At 36.8% G+C, this 26,302-nt stretch overlaps 1 protein-coding gene across 3 annotated transcripts in view; it reads left to right on the top strand.

The window, feature by feature from the left end:
* ATF2 (activating transcription factor 2) overlaps window positions 1-26,302 on the top strand; it is a 40,092-nt gene that overhangs the window by 2,195 nt on the left and 11,595 nt on the right. The window contains exons 3-10 of one of the 3 annotated variants that reach the window (XM_068195932.1): window positions 158-254; window positions 1,910-2,028; window positions 4,079-4,207; window positions 8,551-8,729; window positions 9,046-9,160; window positions 9,338-9,424; window positions 20,731-20,880; window positions 22,720-22,926. In XM_068195932.1, the coding sequence (XP_068052033.1) occupies window positions 158-254; window positions 1,910-2,028; window positions 4,079-4,207; window positions 8,551-8,729; window positions 9,046-9,160; window positions 9,338-9,424; window positions 20,731-20,880; window positions 22,720-22,926 (1,083 nt within the window). The remainder of the gene's footprint in view (window positions 1-157; window positions 255-1,909; window positions 2,029-4,078; window positions 4,208-8,550; window positions 8,730-9,045; window positions 9,161-9,337; window positions 9,425-20,730; window positions 20,881-22,719; window positions 22,927-26,302) is intronic. The other 2 variants (XM_068195933.1, XM_068195934.1) reach the window with 2 other exon arrangements.

Below are 26,302 nucleotides of genomic sequence, written 5' to 3'. Positions count from 1 at the left end.
GGTACTGTTGACCAAGGAACAAGATATCTGCCTTAGAGGGTGGTATTTTAACGTAGTAATGGTAGTTTTACATGTTGTAAAAATTGCATTCTGTGGAATGGCATTTGTTGTGTTCACACTCCCAATTACAAGTGTTTCTTAAAACTTTCTGCTGCAGCGTTTTACCAATGAGGATCATTTGGCTGTCCATAAACATAAACATGAGATGACACTGAAATTTGGGCCGGCTCGTAATGATAGTGTCATTGTGGCTGGTAAGTATATACCTGTATTAAGTTTGTTCACTTTTCTGCTGGAATGGGCATGTGCTTTATGCATTTTCTGTACATAATGCATAGATTGATGTTAAGAGAATGTGATACATTTTCTGCACTATACTTGTCTTCAGTGTGTGCTTAGGCAGTGTTTTCTTACATAATGCATGTCAGAATTTGAAGGCAGTATTATTCTCCATAAGTTACTTTTATTTGTATCTGATATATAATCCAAATATTTTAAAATTATCAATACTTACATAATTGATTTAATTGTATAAGCATTTAATAAAAACATGCTAATAAAGACTACTTCTAAGAGGATCTGTAACTAAACATGTATTTCAGTTTTAATTATTCATTGATATTACTTGTCTCTTAAATTTTAAAATATGTAGCATTTTTACATATCATGGTGATATTAGAATGAATCAGTGATTAGTCTTCCAATGGGATAGTAAAAGAAAGATCAAATCTTTTGTTTTCATTTTGGCTTAAATTCAAAATACTTTATTCCCACCTCTTAATACATGTTATACCCTTAGTAATTACAGCTTTTGTCCAGGATCAGAAATAATCACCAATGGATGATTGATTGCATTATATATTTGAGAGTTTTTGAATTAAGATAGCCTGTGCTAAGTATGTGGAAGTTGCAGTCAGTCTGGGTTTTTTTCAGTGGTGGAGCAGCCTAAATGAACTTCAGAAAGACTTTCAGATATTTTGTGGTTTTGTTTCCTCGTAAATTGCTAATTTGTCACAATGAGAAGATAAAAAAAAATACTGCTCCTAAACTAGCAGTTAAAAATGTTAAAATTCTAGAAGTGCTCCTTGTCAATTACACCCCATGAAAAGAGACCTTTCAAATAATTAGGTGTTTAAAAATGAAACCATGAGGGTGTCTCTGTGCAGCCACATTCCAGCATAGGAGCTGTTGTAGACACCAAGCTTTATAAGTCCACACAATCAGACTAATTCACAGCAATTGAAATGCAAGTAGCTTTGTGGCAAGTGTAGTTAATTTTGACCTGATAATAACAGCGAAATAAGCCAAATTTATATACTAACAGGAATTTTATATAAAGATGTTTTTGAAGCTACTTCATGGAGTAGTCACCCAGATGCCAGAAGTCTTATGATTGCAGCTTGATCCAGAGGCATCTTAGGAGTCAATACGATCTTGTGCACAGAGCCACGCTTTCCTTTCGAAGTTCCATGCACTTGGAAGTAACCACTACTGTTGTCAAATTAGGAAAGGAAGCAAACTGGCTTTGAGCTGTGCACTTTCCTCATTTGTTTTCTAATTAAAAGCCTTCATATAGTCCTTATCTCTATTTTCAAAGAAAGTCTCCTTGCTCATTGAAGTGTTCTGCTGTGCACTTGAAAATAGTGTCCTGTGGTTCATGGTCACAAAGGAAATGCTGTGGTTCCCTGCTAGGATTGTCAGGGGCTTGGTGTTTTGCAGGCTCCGGGTGCTTGTCTCCAGCAGGTGGAGTTTGCCTGCCAGCTGCCTCCCTGCAGGGCAAGTGCAGCCCGAGGGTTCCCAGCCACCTCCTCGTCTCTTTCTTTGTATTCTGAAAATTATTTAGGACAAGTAGGTTCGTAAATGGTATTGTAAAAATAAAATTGTGGGGGTTTTATACACTTCTTTTCAGATCAGACACCAACACCAACTCGATTCTTGAAGAACTGTGAAGAAGTGGGCTTATTCAATGAATTAGCAAGTCCTTTTGAAAATGAGTTTAAAAAGGCTTCTGAAGATGACATTAAGAAAGTATGTTCAAAACATTTTTTTTCCTCAGAGCTTCCACTTTTTTAATATCAGAAATTCCATTGAAAAAGCAAAATTTGGATTTATATATTGCTTTCTAAACTATACCAATAATCATGTTAGCTGCTTATATGTGTTGTATGTAGAGAATACAAGTCTGTGGTTACTCTTCTGAAGGTTTAGTTTACCTGATTAGTTTTTCATATTTAGCCTTGATAATGGGACACATTGTCTTAATCATGTAAGTATCTAGTTTATATCTGTTGAAGTTAACCACTAGTTTTGATTGAAATTTCCTGAGGTCCTGAATAAGCAAAAAAGGAGTCTGAAAAGTAAAGAGTTTTTAGCAGAAAGAAAAACACATGAAAACAATAGTACGTGAACATTGATCATTTTGATTGGTTTTGAATACTGATGTTACTGTACAAATCAGTCATCATGATAATGAGAATTAAGTACTGACTAAATTTTACAAAATGTCATTAATTTGGTTATGATTATATTCATTGTGTTGAAATCACTTTTGCCTAGAAGCTATTGCTTACAACATAAAGATCTACTTTAGTGCACAGATTGAAATACTAGAAAAACTTGAATTGTATCTGTTTAGCAACTTCATGTTTTTGTGAGAAACTTTCCATACATTTAAGTGTTACTCTTGTTACTTATTTCAGTGCTTCCCAGTCATAACTGGTTAGGAACCTAAACATTTAAATAATTCTGCAAGTAAAAAATATTGTTCAATGTCCCCTTTGACTAATTTTGTCTTTAGTTGATCACCTGGTTGACTTCTATAGGTAGTGATTAAAAATATGGTTTTGTACCTATTTATATAGGTTTTGCAGAATCAGTGGCTTCATTTTGTTTGTTTCAGTAAAGATTTTGAGAGGTACTCGTGAATAGGATGGATTATTATCCATTCCTAACCAAGCCTCATCCTTACTTTGTAACAGTTGTATCAAATAATGGATTTATAAGTTTACTTTTTTTTAGTTGCTGTATGGTGACTGTTTTTAGACCATGACATATGTTAAACTTGATTTTTGCTTTACCAAGACTATTTTCTGTATAGCTCACCACTGTCTTGGAGAAGGTTGTAGCTTCTTGCAAAGTATTTTAAACATTTTATCTATTTCTTTAATTTATACTAATTTTCCAAGCTGTATTCTGTGTTACAAGAAAAAACACAGTCCTGCCATATCTCGGGATGATTTATATACATAAGCAATCATGACAAAGTGTGGAAAAATGTACCATAATAGCACACTTTCTAGGGCATTGATAGTTGGGTTTTTTCTGTAATATTTCATAGTCCCTTGTGATATGAGAAGAGATTCCACTTCTTACAATCTTCCCTGTCTATTAGTAATATATTGCACAGGAAAATTAGGAATTTAATTGGAAAAAAAAAAGCATTTGGAAAACCTTCTTTGGGGGAAATTTCTTCCAAAAGTATTTGGATAGCAGATGAGACCGGAATATAGGTTTTCAAATCTATTGTATTGCTTTAAGTACTTTGTAGCTCAGTTTCTTTAAGGTGTTCTAGATGTCCTGGTGAGTTTTACCCATGTAGTAAAATTTGCTTTTTCAATAATTATTAGCTGCAATAAGCTTGAAGTTCGTCTATACTAACTTTCTCAGTTTGGAAATATGGTTAGGATTTTGTGCTTTGTGGCATGTGATATAATAATATACAGAAGGATACCTTAATTTAGCTGCAGTTTTTTAACTGTAACACAGTCCTTCCATAGCTATAATTTTCTTACGACCCTTGGAAATGGAAAACTTTAGGAATGTTTTTAATTCTCAGTAAGAACATGTTTAGTCTGACATCGGTGTTGAAAAGACATTTGTGTTACTGAAGATTGGTGTTCATGTAGGTGCTGGTAAAATAGCCTTGACTGGTAATGCATCTGCACCAAGACCTTTCGAACCTCAGCACCTCTGTCTTGTAATGGGCTGATATTTCTCGTTAGTGTTTCTCTTCTATATTTTCTTGCTCAGTTTTGTTTTTTAAACATTGACTAATTTTGTTTTACATTGTTGCTCATAGATGCCTCTAGATCTGTCCCCTCTTGCAACACCAATTATAAGAAATAAAATTGAAGAACCTTCAGTTGTAGAGACAACTCATCAAGATAGTCCTTTACCTCATCCGGAGTCTACTACCAATGATGAAAAGGTCAGAACCTTTATTTTTCTCTTTTTGGAATTTATTTTTTTGACTTTCTGATGATCTGTAAATTTATTGTATATGGTGATAGCCGTGCTGCTTAGGTAGTTGACAGGAAGAGAGTTTTCATTTGCCACATTGCAGCGGATATATTGGTAACTTGTTCAATTCTTCAGTTACCTTTTTTTATCACTAGAATAGTTGCTTCCAGTAAAGCTGGCCATCCAATAAAGCTAGAAAAGAAATAAAATTTAAGATTTATGCTGTCTTAGAAAAGACTAAAAGGGCTCTTCATTCTTGTTTATGCATCATCTTTAGCAGTGATCAATATGTGACTTGCAGTGTTTTCATCTTGTGGAGTTCTCTTGAAGTACAGAAAATGAAGCAAAATTAATGAGTTAGTTATTTCTAGTCTTCAATAAATGCAAACATTAGGAGCAGACCATAATAAGGCATAGATACTGCTCTAGTCAGTCTTTATGTGCATCTTCAGTGGGCAGTCTGTGTATGATGGGCTTAGGTGCCTTAATCCCAGAAATCAGCAAGACTTTTTTGGGTCTCAGGTACTTCAGGTTGGAAGGGACTGCCGGATTTCCTGGTCCAACTTTCTGCTCAAATCCAGGGTTACTTCTGAGATCAGACCAAGTTACTCAGCACTTTGCACAGTCTGGTCTTGATACCTCTGTGGGGGAGAGGCTGCACAGCCTCAGTGCCATCTGCTCCAGTACTAGGCTGTTCCTGTGTGCAGAACGTTTTTCTTTGGATCCAGTCTGAACCTTTCTGGTTTCAACTCTTATACTGCCAGAGGAACTAATGTGAGGACAACCTTAAATGTGTGACAGAAGTTGTAAAGAGTTTCAATTCAGATTTGTCCCTAATAAGTTTTTCTGAGTTTCATTAGTTAGCAAGGATGAGTAATCATGGTTAATCAAGGCAATCATGCAGTCTCAAAAATAGTAAAAGCGTTTTAAAGGAATATATATGTGAAGAGCTGCTAGGATTAAGTGAATCATAGTTCAAATCTTAAGTCTTTATTTCAGAGCTTAGTTTATTTTTTTTTTGCTGCAAATACTTACTCCAAGTCCTCTTAATCTAACTTTGGCAGAAGATAATATTACTGTCTTCATCCAATCGTGGGTCAGTATCTCATTAGCATCATTACAAGTGAAAATTCTGTCTCAATGCTTGGCAGTATTTATAAACGTGTCTCAGTGATGATGCAATTTCAGTGTGTCACTGTGACAATGCTGCTGCTCGGTGCCATTCTCATGTCTGATTGTAGAGACAAGCTGAGCAAGGCTGAGGGTGCTGCTTGGAGTGTACAGCTCAACATGACCTGCAGATATTGAGAAATGTGAGCAGAGTGCTTAGTTAGATTTTTGTGTTCTCCTTTTGCAGATGTATTGAAGGAGAGAAGGGATTTTTTCAGGCCATAGATGGTTTTAACTGTAACCATTTTGTTGGCTGCATATATTTTAATAGTCTTAAACAATTACATCCTACTTATGTGTGTACAAGGAAGTCCTAATTGTCCTTGGAGTTGTCAAAATAATTCCTTGGAGACTCTCAAAAAAAGTATGCTTAATTATTTTCCTAGTTTTCTGAGAGTTTCATGGGTTCTGTTAGGCTTCAGTAAGAGTCAATATTTTGCTTTGAATAGACAGAGATATCATTAGAAGTGCATAAAGTCTTTAAGCTTTAAAGTAATAAGAGCTTTCAAACATAATAGTTGTTTATTAACAGGACTTTAAAAGGGCAACCCTCAACAGTTTTAAAAGTTGCTTAGTTGTTGCCAAGTAGCTAATTGCCTAATTTAATTATGTTAAACCCAATTGTTTTCTTACAGTAATAATCAAGTACAGTATTAGTTCTGGCCCTCTACATTTCTGTATAAAGAATTCTATGTATTTTTGATAGCATTAGAAAGTTATTGCATGAAATTTGCTTTTAGATAGGAAATAATTGCAAATATGCACATCTGAGAACATTTGAAGTAACTATCCTGTTCTGTAATTTCCCATTCAGTGGGTTTTAGTTTCAAGAATAGGAAGTACAAGAGTTGGAGAAGTCCTTTTAGTAAGTCTAGTGCCTTTGGGTGGGCTTAAACTTCTGTCCTGTAAGGAAAGGTAGGTAAAGGTAAGGTCACTTCCACTTAATCTTATGATTGCAAATTCAACTCTATTTCTCTTGTTCTGTAGGGGAATATATTTACAATGTATTTTATTCCAGACAAAATTTATATTTCATTAGTGCAATACATTAATGATCAGTTAGAATCTTCCATCAGACTGTTGGGTCTATAATTTTGTTTTTATATGCTTACGAAATGTCAGTTTACTTTAAAGCAATACTTCTTGAATCTGCAGCTTATGTTTTTGCCATGTTGTTGCAGTAAAAGGCACCTGCATGCATTTTTCAGTGTAGCAAAGAGCAAGTTTGTGTAAAGAGGAGATTGAAAATACTTTTTCAGCTGTATAAGCACTGCTTGCCTAGAGGTAGGAGATGGTACTGACAGGCCAGTAACTTCTAGGCTGGGTTCCAAAAGTGCTCAGAGTCAGGCTGATTGGGACTCTGAGGAGCCTGATCTCATGAAAAATGTTCCTAGCCATGGCAGAAGGGATGGACTGGAGTGGTCTCCAAAGGTCACTTACAGCTCCAAGGAATCTGTGATTCTGTGTAAGTCCTTCCAAGGGTCCATTTTTTATCAAGTGTACACATAATCTTGTAGTCTTTGTTCACATGTAAGGACCACTGTGATATTGCTTGAGTTGTGCAGGTTGTTCATGCTAGCATACAGATTCAGCTGGTGTTCTGAGCTCTGAATTTCCCACAGTCAAGCAGTTCAGTCTCATTTATATTCTTCCTGGGACTCCTGAATAAGATCTGTAAGATGTTATACCAAATTCCTTACTTGCAAAGAAGTGCTTAATCCTGTCCTAACAATATGATTGGAGTTTTTTTCTTTCTGTTTCCACAATTCTGTACTAGTTGTCTTCTTTTTACTGAATGCTCCATCTGTAGTGCTAAGTGCGGTCAAATATTAAACCCCAGATTGATACTAAAACAATTTCACTTTCCTCAGCACAGCTCACTGTTATTCTCCAAAAACTCTCATTCACTGTGAATAGACTTGTAGGTTCCATGGAAAAAGCATGAATGAACAGTGAACCCTGATGAAAATCTAGCCTCTGAGCTTTTGGAGGGAGAAAAATTTCATCATCTCAAGTCTTTTCTTTTGTAAAGTCCACAGTTTGCCAGCAAGCATACAGTTCTGTGAATTGCTCAGAGGATCTCGCATATTTGTGCATTAATATATAAAAAGACAAGCAATCTACTTAGAGAGCTCAGAGTTTACTACTTAAAGCTTTGTGGATGAATTTTCAAAACTCAAGCTTCATTCAAAGAAAATAATAATCATTGCAGCCTGTGTGACATAGGTATAGAGATTTCTCTTTGAATTACCGTTTACCAGCAGAGCAACTAAAGTTTGCTGGTCTGAAGAACGTGATTTTGTGTATCAATTGCAGTAGCCATTGTCAAAAGAATAACTTGGCAACAAGTCTGTCTGAAGGTAAATTTGAAGTCTGGCAATATCAAGGGTTTCCTGAGAAGGAAGGCATTGGTTACAGTAAGGCCTTTCTGGGTTTTCAGAAACAGCAAATAGAGGTGCAGCATTCAATTGATAATGTGCTTTACCTGTTCACTAAGCTAAGAGCTATAGGGATTTCTGTCTACTCTTTGTTTGCACCTAAGAAAGTTTAATTTCTGTGTTCAAATATTTTTTTCTGCATCAGGATATGCATATATTTTGCAGAGCTCTGAATACAACATTCCAAGTACTCTTATCACTCTAATTAGAGAGCTACAGAAAAAGGGTCAAAAATTTTTTGTTGTTATTGTTTTTACTGGACCATAAATATCTTGTTTCTCTTGTTTAAATCCAGAATAATGGACTGAAACTGAAATGTACATAAGGACATCATAAAACATTTTCCTTATTCGGAGTGTGGGTAAACGTAATGGTGCTGGTAGTACCATGGGTTTCTTGGGGAAAAAATTAAAATCTGATCAAAACTGAATTAAAAGCAATAAAAAGTAATAGTAGCCTTAGAATAAATTGAGCCAGGTTTGTCGTAAAAGTAAAATCACTGTTGTTGAAACAATTCTACTTCGGTGGTTTAAATGATTCATCCAGAGGGAGCTTTTTGAGTGTTTTTAATTGTATAACTGATTCTATATGCATAATGTTACAGAAATTCTGACTTGTTCCATCAAACTGCATTCATTTGACAGTGGGAATTAGTGGTCTGTAATTGTATTTTACAAATTGATGAAGCTTTATTTTTCTTCAGGAAGTGTCACTGCAGCAGACTGCACAGCCTACATCAACAATAGTTCGTCCAGCATCGCTCCAGGTTCCCAATGTACTGCTTACGAGTTCTGACTCAAGTGTTATTATTCAGCAGGCAATACCATCACCGACTTCTAGTACTGTTATCACCCAAGCTCCATCATCTAACAGACCAATAGTGTAAGTTATGTAAATCTTAGTAAAACATTTCCTTGCAGAATTTGAAAATCTGATTTACTTTCAGTTACTGTTTCTGCAGTTAATATATGAATTTGAGATGCTTTGGTGTAATGTGGGGCTTTACTACACATGAAACATTGGACTTTCACTACATGTGAGATATATGCCATGTTCTCCACATCACTAAGTTCATATTTTTGATCTCCAAATAAATATTACATTACACCTGTAAAGAAACAAACCAATTTAAAATAATGTGTAAACTTGTTCTCTTCTCTGGATAAGTTTTCTTTTATATAGTTCATTCCTTTTTCAGTCCAGTTCCAGGTCCTTTTCCTCTGCTGTTACATCTTCCTAATGGACAAACCATGCCTGTTGCTATTCCTGCATCTATCACAAATTCTAATGTGCATGTCCCTGCTGCAGTTCCAGTAAGTAAGCATGATGCTATATTAATTTGAAAGTGGAGCAGATTTGCATAAGTGCAGCATAGAACTTAGTTTAAGCACCTTGATAGCTGTTTTGGCTTCAGAGGGTAGTGCTGTCAAATGCTCTCTATTATGATAACATACTCAGGTTTTCTTCATTTTTATACTTTATCTGGTCAGCTTGTTAGACCTGTCACCATGGTGCCTAGTATCCCAGGAATCCCAGGGCCTTCCTCCCCACAGCCAGTGCAGTCTGAGGCTAAATTGGTAAGTGAAAAACTCCATTATTCCTCAAGAAGAATAACTTGAGAAATTAATTACATTCTATTGCTTTTTAAAACAGCTTTAGTTTTCTTTTATTAGTCTAAATGCTGTAAATACAAATTTAATAAAACCAGAAAAATAACAGCTGCATTTATTTTACAGTTCTTTCCAATTCCAGCCTATGTTAGTTCCGTTCTTAAAGGCCATTTTGATCTTATTTTTAGTCATTCTTTTAAATAAATTTTCTAACTCCTTCTTATTTCTTGTATCAGAGGATCAGAAATGCTAGCTGGGAGAAAGACAAGATTAGTAGCATGTGAACATTTCTTTCAGAGAAGCAGTATGTTTCCTCCCAAAAGAATGATATTTCATAAAAAACTAAGAAAAATATGGGTTTTTAAAACATTTTCAGACTCCCAACTGAATATAATCCATTTGACAAGAGTTTTTCAATTAAATATGTAGTACTTATGTAGTTAATAAATTATTCGGTGTGGAGGTTGTTTCTGTTGTGTTGGGTGTTTTTGGGGGGATTTGAGGATTATTTGGAAATTTTCTAAAACAAGCAAAAAATAGGTTTGGGTTTGTTGTTGTTTTTTTTTTTTTTTTTTTTGATTGGGAGGTTGTTCTTTTTACTTAATATTAGTGTCTATTTGAGGTGGTAGTTTGAATTAATCAATTTACTGAAATATTTTATACAGCATTAGGCAGTTGCTTCTCTTTTTTCTGTCTTGTTTGTTCCAACTGTTCTAAAGCAATAGACAATCTATTATTAAACAATAATTAATCTGTTTATATATTTACAAGATGCCTCCATAAACAGTATGTATTCTGTGAAACAGTGTTCCTCTTCCTTCAGCTCTTACTTTGTGCTAAAAGAGAATCAGGAACACCTGCTAGATAAAATACATTTTTCTGCATTGATATTGGTAAGTGGGAGGATGCCCTTAACATTTTTAGAGATCTCATTTCTCTTGATCTAAACCTGTGGGCTTTCTTTTCCTACCTGTTTTCTGTTCTCAAGCTACAGTATGAGAAACAGTGAGTCTGTTTATTCTGGAGTAAAGGGATTCCTGTAGAGTGAGCACACCTTGACTACATTCTGAAACCAAATACTGAAACTGCTGTGGAGAGGTCACTGACTTTGCTTAACGCTGTCAGGTCTTCCTTCATTTCCCTGCTCTGTTGAACACAACGACTTCTGAAATAGTATAGAGGAGGACATAAGGGAAGAAGGTCTGTGTTTTTGCATCATTGTCTCTCTAGGAATAGGAATCTTTTAATACCTCAGAAAATACTTAAATGTAACCAGCTCTTACAAAATTAATTTACCTTAAATCCAGAAAAGAAGAATGTAAAACAAGTGAAAGCAAGAACTGTTTTCTTGGAAACTGAACATGTTTTAGAGTCAGGAGACTCACGCTCTGAATTTTGTCTGAAATCCAGGAGGAATTTGTTCCAGATAATTTTTTAGATGGGCAAAAAATTAGGTTTTTAAGCATATTACGGAGTGATTTGCTCTTAGAATGATATAAAGACGGAAAGGAGATACATGTGTGTGGTAAAGACTTTGATCTCACATTGGAAGAAGCAATCACTCAAATGCAAAGGAAAACAAAGATCATTAGACTTAAAATTTAACAGTCTCATTAGCCTTCTTGTTACAATTTAGCTAATATATGCACTTCAATGATTGCTTATCTTTTTTTTTAAGTGAGACTGTAAAAAGGGTATTTGCAGTATTTCCTTTCCTTGTTGCTTAACATGAAGCATGAGCAGAATTCAAGAATATCAGAATTATGTATATTTCTTATGCTCATTTACTTTTATATAGTGCCTATTCACAAAAATAAAAAAACTAATTTCTTATCCTCCTGAAAGTAAAAGCAATTTAATGAGAAACTTAATGTTTATGTAGAAAAGCCTCCAAGAGTAAGACTAATTCACTGTGCCATGGGGATGTATTGTTGGCAGATATGTGATGGTTTATTAACTGCAAAGTTCAATTTAATTTTTAAATTCAAATCTTTGTGTTACCAAACCCTTTCTTTTCATGTCTCTCTTAAAAATAATTTTGCTTGCTGCATACTAAAATCTGTGAAGGTCTGCAAAGCAGATTTATTTTTCACTTGTGTTCCTGGTTAAGCCAACAGAAGACAATATTTAGTTTTACAGCTCACTTTTCATTTTGTTAACATTTAATGTTGAAAAATAAGCTAACACATTGAAATTTAATAAATGAACATTGTAAGTTTCATCTATTAATGGTATACTGCAGTTTGTGGATTTATTGGTATGATTAAGTTAGCTGAACACTGGGAACATGCCCTGTGCCCTTTTGCCTGTTATGGCCACATTTCTCCTTCATGGTGGGAGGCAGTTCTGAAGGGAGAGGAGTCCAGGACATCCTTTAAGGAGTAAATCTTAAAGGTGCAGGAGCAGGCTGTCCCCACGTGCTGAAAGATGAGCCAGCAGTGAAGATTGGCCTGGCTGAACAGAGAGCCTTGGCTGGAACACAGGAGAAAAATGGAAGTGTGTGATCTGTGGGAGGAGGGACAGGCAACTCAGGAGAAGTATGTGCATGTTGTGAAGTTATGCAGGGCCAAAGCCCAGCTAAAACTTAATCTGGTTAACTGCTGTAAAAGACAACTAAATATATTTCTCTAAGTACATCAGCAACAAAAGGAGGTCCAAGGAGAACCTCCATTTATTGGGTATGGGGGGAAACGTAGTGGCAGAGGATGAGGAAAAAGCAGTACTTAATGCCTTTTTTTGCTTCAGTCTTTAACAGTAAGACTAGTTCCTCTCTGGGTACCCAGCACCTTGAGCTGGAAGACAGGCATGTGGAGGAGAGCAAAGCCTCTGTAATCCAACCTGCTATAGCACTAAGACACACAGAAGGTTATGGGGCTGGATGGGATCCCTAGGGTACTGAGGCAGCTAGGGAAGAAGCTCAGCAAAGCCATTTTAAATCATTTACCAGCAGCCCTGGCTAACTGGGGAGGTCTCAGGTGACCGGAGGTCAGTAAATGTGATGCGCATCTTCAGGAAAGGCTGGAAGGAGGATCCAGGGAACTGCAGGCCTGTCAGCTTGACCTCTGTGCTGAGGAAGGGCATGGAGCAGATGATCTTGATTGTCATAGCACACACAGAACAGCCAGGATCAGATCCAGCCACCATGGATCTGTGACAGGCAGACTGCTTGACTGACCTGCTTGGCTTCTGTGACAAGGTGACCTACTTATAGTGGATGAGTAAAATGCTGTCAGTGCTGTCTACATGGACTTTACTAAAGGCTTTGACACTATTTGCCACAGCATTCTCCTGGGGAAACTGCTCATGGCTTAGACAGATACAGTCTGCTGGGTAAAAACAGTGGCTGCATGGCTGAGTCCAAAAAGTGGTGGTAAATGGAGTTAAATCCCATTGGTGGCCAGTTCCAAGTGGTGTTCCCCAGGGCTCAGTGTAGGGGCCAGTTCTGCTTAGAATCTTTATCAGTGGTGGGGACGGGGGAATGCATGCTCCCTCAGTCAGTTTGCAGATGGCACCAAGTTGGGCAAAAGTGTTGGCTTGCAGAAGGGTAGGAAAGCTCTGCAGAGGGATCTGGACAGGCTGAATCACTGGGTTGAAGTAATTTGTATGAGGTTCCACATGGTGAAGTGCTGGGTCCTGCTTTTTGGTCACAACAACCCCAGGCAGCACCACAGGCTGTGGGCAGGGTGGCTGGAAAGCTGTTTGTTGGGAAAGGACCTGGATGTGCTGGTCAGCAGCCAGCTTAACATGAGCCAGCAGTGGCCAGGTGGCCAAGAAATCCAGTGGCATCCTGGCTTGTATCAGACTCACCAATAGTGTGACCAGCAGGATCAGGGCAGGGATTGTTCCCCTGTATTCAGCAGTGGTGAGGACACACCTCGAGTTCTGCGTTCAGTTCTGGGCCCCTCACTGCAAGAAAAACATTGAGGTGCTGGAGCATGTCCAGAGAAGGGTAGTGGGGCAAGTGAAGGGTCTAGAGAGAAAGTCCTTTGAAGAGTGACTGAGGGAGCTGGGGCTGTTTAGCCCGGAGAAAAGGAAGCTCAGGAGGGACCTCCATGCTCTACAGCTACCTGGAAGGAGGGTGTAGCCAGGTGAGACTCGGCCTCTTCTAAACAGCAACTGAGAATGAGAGAAAACAGCCTCAAGTTGTACCAGGGAAGGTTTAGACTGGACGTTTAGGAAAAACTTCTTCTTGGAAAGGGTTGTCAGTTATTAAACAGGCTGCCCAGGGAAGTGGTGAAGTCACCATCCCTGGAGGTGTTTAAATGATATGGAGATGTGACACTTAGGGCCGTGGTTTAGTGGTGGACTTGGCAGTTCTGGGTTAATGGTCAGACTTGATCTTAAAGGTCTTTTATAGCCTAAACAATTTTATGAACCTCTGAAGTCTGTCAGCATAGTATTTTTTGTGTATTTTTAACAGAAAAAGCCAGATGAAGGGGTGAACCTTTGATGTTCCCTTTACAACATCCCCAGGAGTATAGATGTTTGGAATTTTTTTGGCTGTTGCTTTATTTCGTACTTATTTGAGGAAAGTTGTTGTTGTTCTTTATAGACTGACCTTGCAATCCCATGGATTTTTTCATATTGCATTATAAAATGTAAGAATAGAATATGTAGCAAATACAAAAAACATGCAGGAATAGATTCCTAACTAAGTTCCCTAACTTCTTTGGGTATTTATGTAACCGTTGTACTGTATGGGATGCAGAGTTTGGAAAGCTAACATGGTTTATTTATATCTGCTTTTGGCAGTAGTTGTTTGAACCTCTCCTGTATTGAAGGACCATACTTGCTATTATGGTGTTCTACATTTTCTGCTATCATACCACAATATCATTTCAAGGTATTCTAAGTTGACACAGATCTGATAACTTCAGAGGTTGAGTAAAATTCATGAAAAAACTGGTTGTAGTAAAATTAATCTGAAATAGCACCAAATTGTTATATTGTTATCAGATCTGGAGCTGTCCTGTGTTGAAGGTACAGCTCTTTGTTTCAGACTAAATACCTGGCACAAACCAGGTACTTTCTTTTGTGCTTTGTGCCTTTCTTTGCAGAGGCTATTTCTGTATATTTCAAGGAGCTAACACATTTTAGACTCTTAAAGTAAGAAAAGAACTTTGTGCTCTGGATTCATTCCTCATTGCAATCATTCATTTCACTCTTACTTGCTTACAAAAGGCTACTGTTGTATAGAGTTTTTTTTTTAAGTGAAAGTAGTAGTTAGTAGTAGTAGTAGTTAGATAAAGTCAAATTAGAGATTGTAGTGCTTCTTTCCTAATGCTCTGAAATTTAAATATGATAATTTAGATAACTTCATTTTTATATTTTTGTTAACGTGAGAAGAACACATTTTTATTTTGATGAATACCTGTTGTTTCCTTACGAGTTGCCAAATTGTATGAAGAAATGTTTTTCTTCTTTATAAGTTTGTGAATTATCTTTAGTAAACAAATTTGTATTTTCATTTCCAAAATCTAATACTTAAAATAACTGGCAGGAGATGTCTTTGGTAATGGACATAGGATGCCTTCCTATTGCACAGTTAAAATTTTTCTTCAGCTGTTCTAGAAGTTGTAAAACCCTTTCAGGATAAAGGAACTGAGGTACTTGCTGAGAATTTTTCCCACAATGGACAGCTTCTGGAGACTTTTTACCTTTGCAAATTGTCTCTCTTACAGCACTTGAAAAGATTTTTTTATTAGGGTGTCCAAGTTTAATGCATAATAATCAAAACTGCGTATTTATTTCTATGTTTGATAAAGTTTTCAGTCTGAAGTGTCAAACTTCTTCAGCCTGGCAGTTTTGGTTATTGATGCGAAGCAAGTTACTGAGATGTCACCTCTCGAGCTCTGTTCGTTCTTTGCTGAAATGGTCTTTTCTCTGGTTACTGTTCAAGTTGCCTGACATTAAATGATTGTATGAATTCCATGGGGGAACAGTTGTATGTGGGAACAGGTTCACTGAGTGAAATAGCAGATAGAAAAATGTATACCAGCTGCAAGGACTAATAACTGGGAGGAAAAAATAGTCATAAAAAAAAGGAATACATAAAAGCGATGACAGACAAAAATTTTAAAATTGTATGTGCAGTGAGCCAAATCCTTATGATTGGTGGCACTATTGCAAGAAGCTTTCAACTGAAACAGTTGACATTAAGTGAAAGAGTGCATTGAGCACAATCTTAGGTTCTCTTTCACCACAGAAACACAGACAGTGCATTATGTGTTTCAGTGCTGTGAAAGAACTGCATGAAATCAGATTGCATTTTCATTTTATTGCCCCAATATTAAATTTATTGTAGTGAACAGAGCTGGTCCATTCACACCTGTGAAAGGCACTGTTACTATAGTTTGGAACATTCTTGGATCCTTTTTCTCTACTGCTTGTAGAACTGAAATACAAAATGACTAGAGATTTTATTCAGACCCAACCTTGTCTTGTACTGCTATTATTTTGGAAGTATTCTCAAATTTTATACCAAGAATGACATTCAGTAGGAGTAAAAATGAATTTCGGATTTCTGTGGCACACTTAATATAAATTCTCAGTTTTTCTGACATGATTCCATGTTTGTCAGCGTGCTAAAGAAACTAACTTTCACATACTTAAGTAAGATCACATGTATGTCAGTTTTGTGGTATTTTAGAGAGGCTTAGAAGTAGATGCAATAACTTTCTTTTAAAAAAACCCCAAAAAACTTCCTCACTAAGATAAGGATGCATTATTCTAAGTAACTGTAGAATTGCTTCTGATGTTCTTATGAGAAGATCTGTAATTGTATGCTTTCTCTGTATGGAGCATGAGCCTTGAGTTGCAGCTGTAAAACATCCTTTTCGAGTGTGCAGCTTGTGGATGCAAACTTAGCATTCAGACTCTTCAGCGTGGATTGCAGAAGTTTCTGAAGAATTTCAAAATTGCTTTAATATTGAATATTTCCCTCTGTCTCCTCCTTCCCATGCAAAACTTTTTGTCACAATCTGAAAAATTCCTTGCACTCAATAGGCAACCAGTAGACTTTTTGCAGGAAGTTTCTACTGAGAAGTGACAGAGGGTAGCTTGGCAAATGTTCAGAAACCAACATTAACTTGCTGGAGCCCGGCATGGGACCTTGTGTTCAGCAGAATTCTTCTGACCTGTCTCTCTGCATGCCGAGCTAATCAGCAAACACCTAATGAGCCTACTCTAAAGAAACAGACCCTCTCACAACCTACTTCATTTTCATATGTTCTCTGGGGGTAGAGAGACAAGACTTCATAAGGACTGATGATGCTGCAAAGACCACAATAATGATAATTAACTTGCTGAATTTAGAAGATTATGCTGTTAATTAGTTGCAAAATAAAGATAAGTAATAGAGGAGCAGATGGTAGGATAACACCCAGGAGAAGAAGGGTTATTACTCTGATGAGCTTTTGTGGCAGATATGAAATATGGATCTGAGTTTTTCGCAAATTGTTTCTGGAGTATATTATCTTGTTTCTGTGAGCTCTTGATGGAATGATCTAGTCCTACCAAATTTTGACAGATGTGGTGAGGATTTGTTTTCAAGGGTATACATGAATGATAAAACCTTGCTAATGAAGATTTTAAAAGCTATTAACCTATCTGGTTAGTTTGCCTATAACCAAATAATATCAAAAAACTTCGGTTGTCATCACGTTTCCCCACAAAAAAAATGCTTATATGCATTTATCCTAATATATGTTTCTGTATTCTTGATTGTTAAAGATGAAATTCTCATTGAATTTGGGGTAACTGTCTTCTTACTCACAAGAAGCAAAAAAACACCATACAGAATTTTACTCCAGCATTACCTTTTAAAATATGAAACTTACTAAAAACACAAGCTGGAAATCACCTTGTGAAAATCTATAAATATTCCTCAGATTTTCACAATATGTCTGTAGTTGTGGATAATTTAATCCTAACTACTTTAATTTCAACTTTCAAACTTTGTAATATGAAATTAAATCTAGTTATTTCCTATTCCTGTTTTCATAGTACCTTACATTTAACAATGTAATTCTCAAAAGGAGTTTGTTTACTTATGAATTTACAGGATATAATGTTTAAATGTTGGCATTACGGTAAGTAAAGTCAAGTCCAACTTTGTTTGCATGTCCCAGTGCAAACTCATCAATTACCATCATGGGCAAAACAGACTCGTCTTGAGGAAATCAGTTTCATTTATTACTAGTCACACCTGAGTAGGATAATACACCCAAAACTTAAAAACACCTTCTGCTCTTTCTTCCTAGGCCTAACTCTTCTCTACCTCCTGCCCCTCAGCAGCCCAGGGGAAAGGGGAATGGTGGTTGTGGTCCATTCCTCAGTCACCTCTGCTGCTCCTTCCTCTGCTTGGGGAGGTCTCCTCTCACTCTTCACAGAATTACAGTATGGGCCAAGTCGGAAGGGACCACAGTGGTTGTCTGGTCCGACGCCCTGTTCCAGCAGGGCCATCCCAGAGCAGATGACACAGGATTTTTCTTGCCTATCTCCAGTGAGGGAAGCCTCACATCCTCTCTGGACAGTCTGTTCCAGTGCTCACTCACCTGCACAGTCAAGAAGTTCTCCCTCATGTTCAGGTGGAACTTCCTCTGCTTCAGTTCCTGCCATTGCCTTTGTCCTATTGCTGGGCATCACTGAGCAGAGCCGGGCTCCAGTCTCTTGGGACCCTGCCTTCAGATACTCCTGGACACTGCTGAGGTCCCCTCTCAGTCACCTCTTCTCAAGGTTGAATGGGCTGGGCTCCCCCAAACTCTCCTTGGAGATCTGTCCTGGAGCCAGCTGCCCTGGGCTCTGTGGGACAAGGAGGGAGCTTCTGGCAGCTGCTCACAGGAGCCACCCCTGCCACCCACCCCCACACAAAAGCTTGCCATGCAAACCCAATATACGTCATTTTTGAGATGGTAACTTTGAAATCTCTCCTAGTATGACAGCTTGAAATAGAAGAGAGTGTACCCTTTAGCTGATTTGTACTTTCACTACTCTCTTGGTTTAGGACTGATGAAAATTTGTCACGTCCTGCTTAAGAGCAAGTTATTCAAGTCATAAATGAAAATGCAAAAAATCTTAAATTAATAACATATAGGAAGGTTACTGTCATATTGGTATTAAATACTTGCTAGTTTCTTTAAAAAATACTATTTTAAAAACTGATTTGGATGTGATGTATTTCCCTGGTAGTCCTGGTAGTGGTTGTGTAGAAGATTTTACAAGATTTTACAAAGATTTTACACCAGGATTATTTAGAGCATAGAGTTTGGTTTTAGTAATTTTAGTTAGACATTTAGAAAACACTTAGGCCTGCTGGAGACAGTGACTGAAATGTTTTTGTTAGTTTCTTTTTCCAAGGAGAATTAGGAAGGTACAAGTCAGTTCTTGAGCATAAATAAAGTGTTAACTATCTAAGGGCTTTCAGAGTGCTGTACATATACTAAAAATTATGGCCCTAATGCTTGCAGCTGTCCTAAATTTTTGTTTTTAAAGTTGAGCGCTGGAAACTGCAGTAAATTTGGTTTGTGTTTTCTGAAGTGTCTTCTTCATTCTGGGAAACTTATGAAGTTGATACAATAAATGGGGTGAGGAACAGCTCATTTAGCTGTTGGGATTAACTCCTAATTTTCATGTGCACTTGAATCGTTCCTGTCTGGTGTAATGTGCTGCTAATTCAGTCCAGAGCAATCTCTACAGAATGGACTTACTATGGAAGTCACTGGCTGAAGATTCTTTAGTAGCAGGCCAGTAGAGGAATATTGGAGTTTCTTGGTTCTCTTTGTAGCACTCAGGATACCTGCTGGTGCTGGTTATGCTACCAAATCCATGTAGTTGATGGTGACTTGCCATATTTCAGACCTGAAAATATTTTGCAGTTTTGACAGAGGTAATCTGCAATCTGTTTTAATTGTAGCATAGGATCCAGGAAAGCCTGTCACCTTGGAAGGTAGGAGAGAGCTGTTACTGTATTTCAGTCACTTAATTGTTGGGAGACATTGGATACTGCAGTTTATAGAGAATATCTACATAAATAGGTGCCAAGTTTTCTGTTTATTCTGAGCTGGCCAAATGCTGGCTCTTTCTTGTATTCTTAAGAGATTCTATTAATGTTAGTATGCAGGTGAACACTTTGTTCATATTTCAAAATATGATGTTATGAGGTATCAGAATTTCCAGAAGTTTAAGTCATTAATCTTCTCCTAAACTTGTATTGGATTCTTAAAAAATCCAGTGCTTAGTAGAAAAACGTTTTCTAACACCGTTTCTCTAGTAAGGTAAATTCTTCAGTAAAACCAAAAAAATTCATGATAAATTGTACCGTATTCATGGAATTTTAAGGAAAGGATCTGGAATTACAAGCAGTGGTATTTGCTGAAATTGGACACTTTGTCACTTAAAATTAAGAGATAGTTTTAAATAGAATGTATTATATTACAGTTTTAATAGGTTTCACCAAAAGTTGAATGAAGTATTTTTCAACAGGCAGTCAGTAAAATGCTCTAAAATCATCCATCAGGTTGTCAGTAACTCTTGGGTGTGTTATATACAGCTGAACTTGCACATTACTGTTCTTCATAGTGGCTGTTTGCAATAAAGGAAGAACATCAAACTTTTTAGTAGTTTTTTACTGCAAAGTAGCATGCTGTAGTAGTTATCTTGCATATTTCTACATAAATAATCTTTACATATAACCTGAAGCTTCTTAGTATCTTGTACATCATTGAGATGTTTCAGCAAAGATCTTTGCTTTTCTCTAATTGCCCATAGGAAGGATTGCACAGGTGAGTATTTGTAAAGACCATGAATTAGCTGAGGCATAACAAGCTATTTAAAAATGAATAGAGATAGAGAACACCAGAATTTTTAAAGTGGAAAGATGCTTGTGTTCTGGTTGTTACCTATTTTCCTTCATGTGTCATCGTTACTCTTCTGGTACTACCAGTTTCAGCAGCTGTTTATGGCCTTCCACTCATCTTTTTGTGGGCATAGTTCACTACAGATGAGGCTCTCTGCTTACTTCTCCATACAGTTTACCCTCCTTCCCTTTCTGGGATCTTATGTAAACCTCATTGCTATTGTCATGATTGCAGAAATTTACCCCCTGTTTTTAGGTATATGCCTATGTCAGTGTTGAAAGACTGTAAAAGGAAACAGCTTAAGAGTTGGAGTTCCTGTTTGCAAAGTGAAAGTAACTGCTTATATAAATGATTAATCATTCAAGCTAGCATGATAGAATATTTCTTTTCGTTTTCTTCTTTATTTTCTGCTTTCAGAGGTTGAAAGCAGCCTTGACCCAGCAGCACCCTCAGGTAACAAATGGAGATACTGCCAAGGGACATGCAAGTGGATTGGTTAGGACTCAGTCAGAGGAGCCACGACCACAGTCACTACAACAGCCTGCAACTTCAACAACTGAAACACCGGTATGACAGGAGTGGAATGTGTCTCCTACCTCCTTTTATTTTGCAAATACATATATTTTTTCTATACTCTCGGGTTTGTAAAATAGAGATTAACAGACTCCTCATTTAGTCAATAGCTCTGTAGCAGTAAAATGTTTACATTTTACTGCTGTAGAGTCTTATATATTCTTAAATGCTTCTAAAATCTGTTATTCAAGATGGTGATTTCAAAATCAAGTAGTATATATCTGCTCAAATTTAGAACTAAATCCTGATTTCTGAAGTTCATTGATAGGAGATTCTGTGATAGCTGAAATTTTTACACCTGGTCAATACATATATTTGAAAAAAATAAGTGCTTTTATTTTGTTTTTTTGTTGTATCTGTTTTATGTTTATTATGTTTTATATTGTAATTGTGCTTAGAAATTTTTTATATTGCATGCTTATGTTAGTTTGTTAACATACTTAGGTTAGTTTGCTTGAAGGATCTTTTCTGGGCTGCCACAGGAAGCTGTGCCATTAAGGGTACTTCATCATCTCAGGCTCTGGAAGGGGGGCTCTGGTTTTAGGTGTGATTTGTTGTCCTTTTGGGACAATAGATCAGAACAGGGGAATAAAAGGCAAAACCTCAGAGTCAGACTGGAAGTGGGCATGCTACTGGAGGAAAGATACACTTCCTGATGAATCCTCGAGGATTGCAGCTGTTCTATTTCTAAAAACCTTCTGCAATGTGTTCTCAAAATTATTATAAAAATCTCAAAGAGTTATTCTCAGAATTTGTGGTGTAATATTAATTTTATAAAAGCTACACACCTGGCCCAGAATCAACAGGACTTAAATCTGCAATGAAAGCCTCAGATTCTTACACTGGCCAGTGAAATCAAATAATGTATCAAAACAAATATGTTTGGAACAGAAGAGGGGAAGAAAGTGACCCATCATAAAAGGATCTCTTTCTTAAATATGCTGTTCCTCCATACTGCCTCGAGATTTTTGTAAAGAACATTTTCAAAATACCACATAGCAGAATTTTCAAGATGAAAATTGCTGTTTGATTGTCTTAGAGTTATTTTACAATTAGTATTAATCAAAAATAGCAAGTGTTTCATTCTTAAAACACTGATTTGAGTTCCCAGGGTTTTTTTTATTCTTAGCTTTTTAGAATTAATGCAAATTGATATGCCAGCTGGTACGAGTTTGGGGTTTTTAATTTAAAAATAAAACTTTCTTGCTGTGCGAGACTGAATGTGGACATGCACCTGTGAATGTCATGTGGACAGTTGTGTTCTTTTTATCTTATCTTTTTAAAGGATGTTAAGACACATTATATTGTTACTATATTTCATTGAATCTTTGTCTAGGGTCTGTATACAACTGTGAAATGAGTATAATGTATAATTTAAAGTATTGAAGTATTTTGATACTGTCATGTAATGTGGGTAGATTCAGGGAAATTGTTACTCAGTGGTGGGGAACACATCAGCGAGTACAAAATTGCTATCTGGAGATCCAGGGATCAGGAAGTCTCAGCACTGCCAGCATTTGTCAAACAGCTTCTGCATAGTGGACATAAGCAATTGTGTCGTTTTTCAGTTGTGACTAGGTGTGTGGGAAGAGTCAAAAATAGAAAATTCATTTCCTACTAAATGTAGCTTAAAAGCTATTTTAGATGCCATATGTAATATGTTTGGGAGTGTAAGTATGGATAAAAGTTCTAAAAATATTACTGTGGAGTTAAATGGGCACAGCTTTCAAAAAAGTGTGTAACCTGAATGTAATTAGAAATGCCCTGAATGCTTTTCTCAAGACGTGATGGCTGTTTATACAGAGCTGTAGGTTAAGTCATGGCTGTTTTCAGGCATCACCAGCTCAGCCTACGCCACAAACACCAAATACAGGCGGTCGGCGAAGAAGAGCTGCCAATGAAGACCCTGATGAGAAAAGGAGAAAGTTCTTGGAGAGAAACCGGGCTGCTGCTTCCAGGTGCCGGCAGAAACGGAAAGTCTGGGTGCAATCGTTGGAGAAAAAAGCTGAGGACCTGAGCTCACTAAATGGCCAGTTACAGGTATAATTTTTATTTCAAGGAAAAATTAATAAGTTTTTTTTCTTTTTACACAGTGATCCTTGATCAGTGGAGCTTAAAACTTTGCATGCAATCTGAAATATAAATGGTTTTAATAACTGGTGGCTCAGCTCAGGCTTAAAATTCAGAACTAGTTGCATATAGCAGTACAATTAGAGCATAAGAGCATACTCATATTTCAAGATGTGTAAATTTAAGTATCATACCCTTCTATCCTTTGTTCTATTTAAAGTAACTTTCAGTCTGTGATACTAAATTAAGATGACAAGATGTGTTGGAATAAACACTTGTGAGCAAAGTAATAGTCTTACCTTGAACACATCTCGCACTTAGTTTGTATCACGGCCTGGGTTATTTGAGGAAGTTTTGGGCATATTTCCTTTGATTCTTTTTAATGTCACTTTTTTTCCTTTAAAGTGAATGTAATACTCGTGAAAGGTGCCAGGTTGACATCAGTGGATACCGAGGGCCTCTTTTGCCCACAGAATGGGTACAGCAGTGGCATTGCAAATTTTTACCAGCACCACCTAAATCCTATAGAGATGAAGTGTGCTGTAAGAGGGTAGGGCCAGTGTATATTGCAGGTCACTTTTCCACTTTATCTAATCTCAGAAAGTCATCATGTGAATGTACTTTTCCCCTGTAGAACAATCTATGATCCTTTTGTTTAAACTACTATTAAATGTTAAAGCATACTTTCCTAATGTTTTCCAGCGACACATTAAAAAATGGCACAAATTACTGTTTTCAAACTAAAAAAATCTAAAAGCTTCATTTTGAAAGTTGCTGAAAGTAAAAACTATGGAGCATTAATTTAGAAAATGCAGTTAGGCATTTTGATATGTTAAAGTGTCACTCGTTTTCATCATCAGAGCTGTTTACTGAGTCAAAATCACAGATCATCTTCCTATGAAAACTCACCTCTCGTGCTGTTTGGTATAGAAAACATCACAATTTGATCAACAGGAAAGTAGGGCATGTTGAGGTTATTTTTTATCATGTAATCAAAATTACAGTGTATCAGTCATCTTCATGCTCATGTCCTTAAAAATGCTCAGCATCCCAGACCCTGAAATGTAAAAGATTCCTACCTAAGCACACACCATGAAGTGGTTTCCTGTGTTCCCAGAATCATGACACTGTGCACAAGCATTACTTAAATTTCTTGCAAATATATATTCTTCTCATACTTGTTCACAGTCTTTAGACATACTTGTTTAATGCACAGTCCTCAATTACGTCCATTAATTACATAATTATATGTAGTGCTGTAGTTTAAATAATCAAAGAAAGGAGTGAAGTAGTATGAAAAAAATCAACCATAATTCAGTTTTTTAGTGAAAGTAATGTTTGGTATCACGTGAGCTATTATATATATATATATACACACCAAGTTTTATAACACAATAATCACGTAAGTGCTGTAAACAAAAGATTTCCAAGTGTTAATTCAGTCATAGGGAATTCAACAAAGATTTTCTTACAGTCTAGCAAAAGCAAAACTGGTAACTGTAAAGAACAGAATAACTTGAAAAGAAAATTGGATATCAGAGAAACAATTACACTGTACTTTATGTGAAAACATTAATCAATCCTATATTTCCATAATAATAATAACTTGACAGGCTAACACAGCTGATCAGCAGAGTGGGTAGTAATGACCCATGATTACTTACTTTATATTTAATAGAAAATTTAATAAGTTTGGAGTTTTGCCTTAATGCAACTTTATAGACTTTGTTTGGGTTAGTAGTTCGTATTTCATTTAGTGTGTAAGTGGCCTGCTCAGCTGAAGTTACCAAGATGTCACATTTCCAAAAGCAGGTTCATACCGAAAAGCCTGCATTGCATTGCTTCATGTAACAATTCTGACTCCTTTCAATGCTGTTACTGGCTTTCTTGTCATGTCTGTGTCAGAGATTCCAATGTCAGTGTGAAGGTTTGTAAGACTGGAAGCTCACTAACAGTACATATGAATTTTGAAGAGTTTGACTTGGTTGATGTATTTATTTTTTTCTGTATATTAACTTCTGTCAAGTTCTTTTAAATGTTTGAAGGTAATTTCATTTTTAAGCGGTATTTTTCAAATATTTGCTCAAGGGAAAATTTCCCTCTATTACATCACCAGCAACATATATGGTTAGGTAGGCTGTCTTTTTTATCCGCTCTGCTGTGTAAATTTTTTTCATGCTTCCAGCATTTTGGAGTTTATTTACTGCTTTAATTCTTGAGAACTCTGTTTTCTATTAATTGTTGACTTGTTTATTGATCTTAAATTTTATTCCCCACCTTGTGTGGCCTCTGTGCCTTGCACAATCCTGCAGGGTATAAGAAGGGATTGACAATGCTCACAGTGGCTGCTGAGCCACATTGCAGGATCAGATGCCAAAGTGCATTATATGTTCTGTATTTGGTCCCTGTTGCTTTAATAGTCTTAGAGGGTGGAGCTTTAGAAAAGTGGCCTATCTTCCTCATGAGGTCACAGTGGGTTTTCAGTGAGCAGCAGTTGAGTGATGGTTTCTACTGATGCTGCAGAAGCTGTTTAGAAAGGCTAAATTATAGAATTGTGCCCATAAGTAAAGATCCTTTCCCATAGAGGAAGTTGCCCAAAAAGGAAACAGGAAGAATGTTGTTTAACTCAGCCACAGACAATCCCCTATCCACAGAAGTCACATTTACCTGCCTCTAATGATACTTTGAGTAATAACATGTCACAAATGTTGTCCCACACAATGCTGAGCAAGGGCTAATGTGGTCCCATGGTCCCACTATTACATCTGCATTTTGGATGCAGGAAGGAATAGGCAGATACAGAAGAACATGTCATATACCGTGTCCTCCCTTCATAAGAATGCAGAAGGGAGGGCATCTTTTGAAAGATGGAGTGCAGGCACAAGTCAATATACTTTCCTCCAGAAACCTGCTTTTTCATGCTAGCACAATTTGAAATGCGGGGACATACAAATTCTTCTCAACAGCATGTGAGCTATATGACATACTTCTTTAAAGAATTGTTGATGCCTGCACTTGGTTCTTTCTCACTAATGAGGAGAACCTTTCCAGTGTGAAAATCTGAAATAATCTTTCTTCGTGTTTATTTCATGTGCTTCTTGGTAGCCTCTTTTCAACATGTTAACCACATATTAAATGACCACCACACATTCACATGTTTTGAATGAGATGGAAGGACTTGGTGTTGTCACAATCAAGATGTATAAGAAGAACTGCAATATGTGTAAGAATGGGTTCTAAACAACACCCTTTACCAGATAGAAGTGGTTCTTACTGGTAAAAGGTAAATAGCAACCATTTCTGTGACATTCCCCATCCATGTGTCTAGCATGGATGGAGAATGTCA

Source organism: Anomalospiza imberbis, chromosome 7 (genome assembly GCF_031753505.1).
Source record: "Anomalospiza imberbis isolate Cuckoo-Finch-1a 21T00152 chromosome 7, ASM3175350v1, whole genome shotgun sequence".
NCBI lineage: Eukaryota > Metazoa > Chordata > Aves > Passeriformes > Viduidae > Anomalospiza > Anomalospiza imberbis.
Note: the sequence above shows the minus strand (reverse complement) of the source record. Positions and strands in the feature narration are given on the sequence as shown.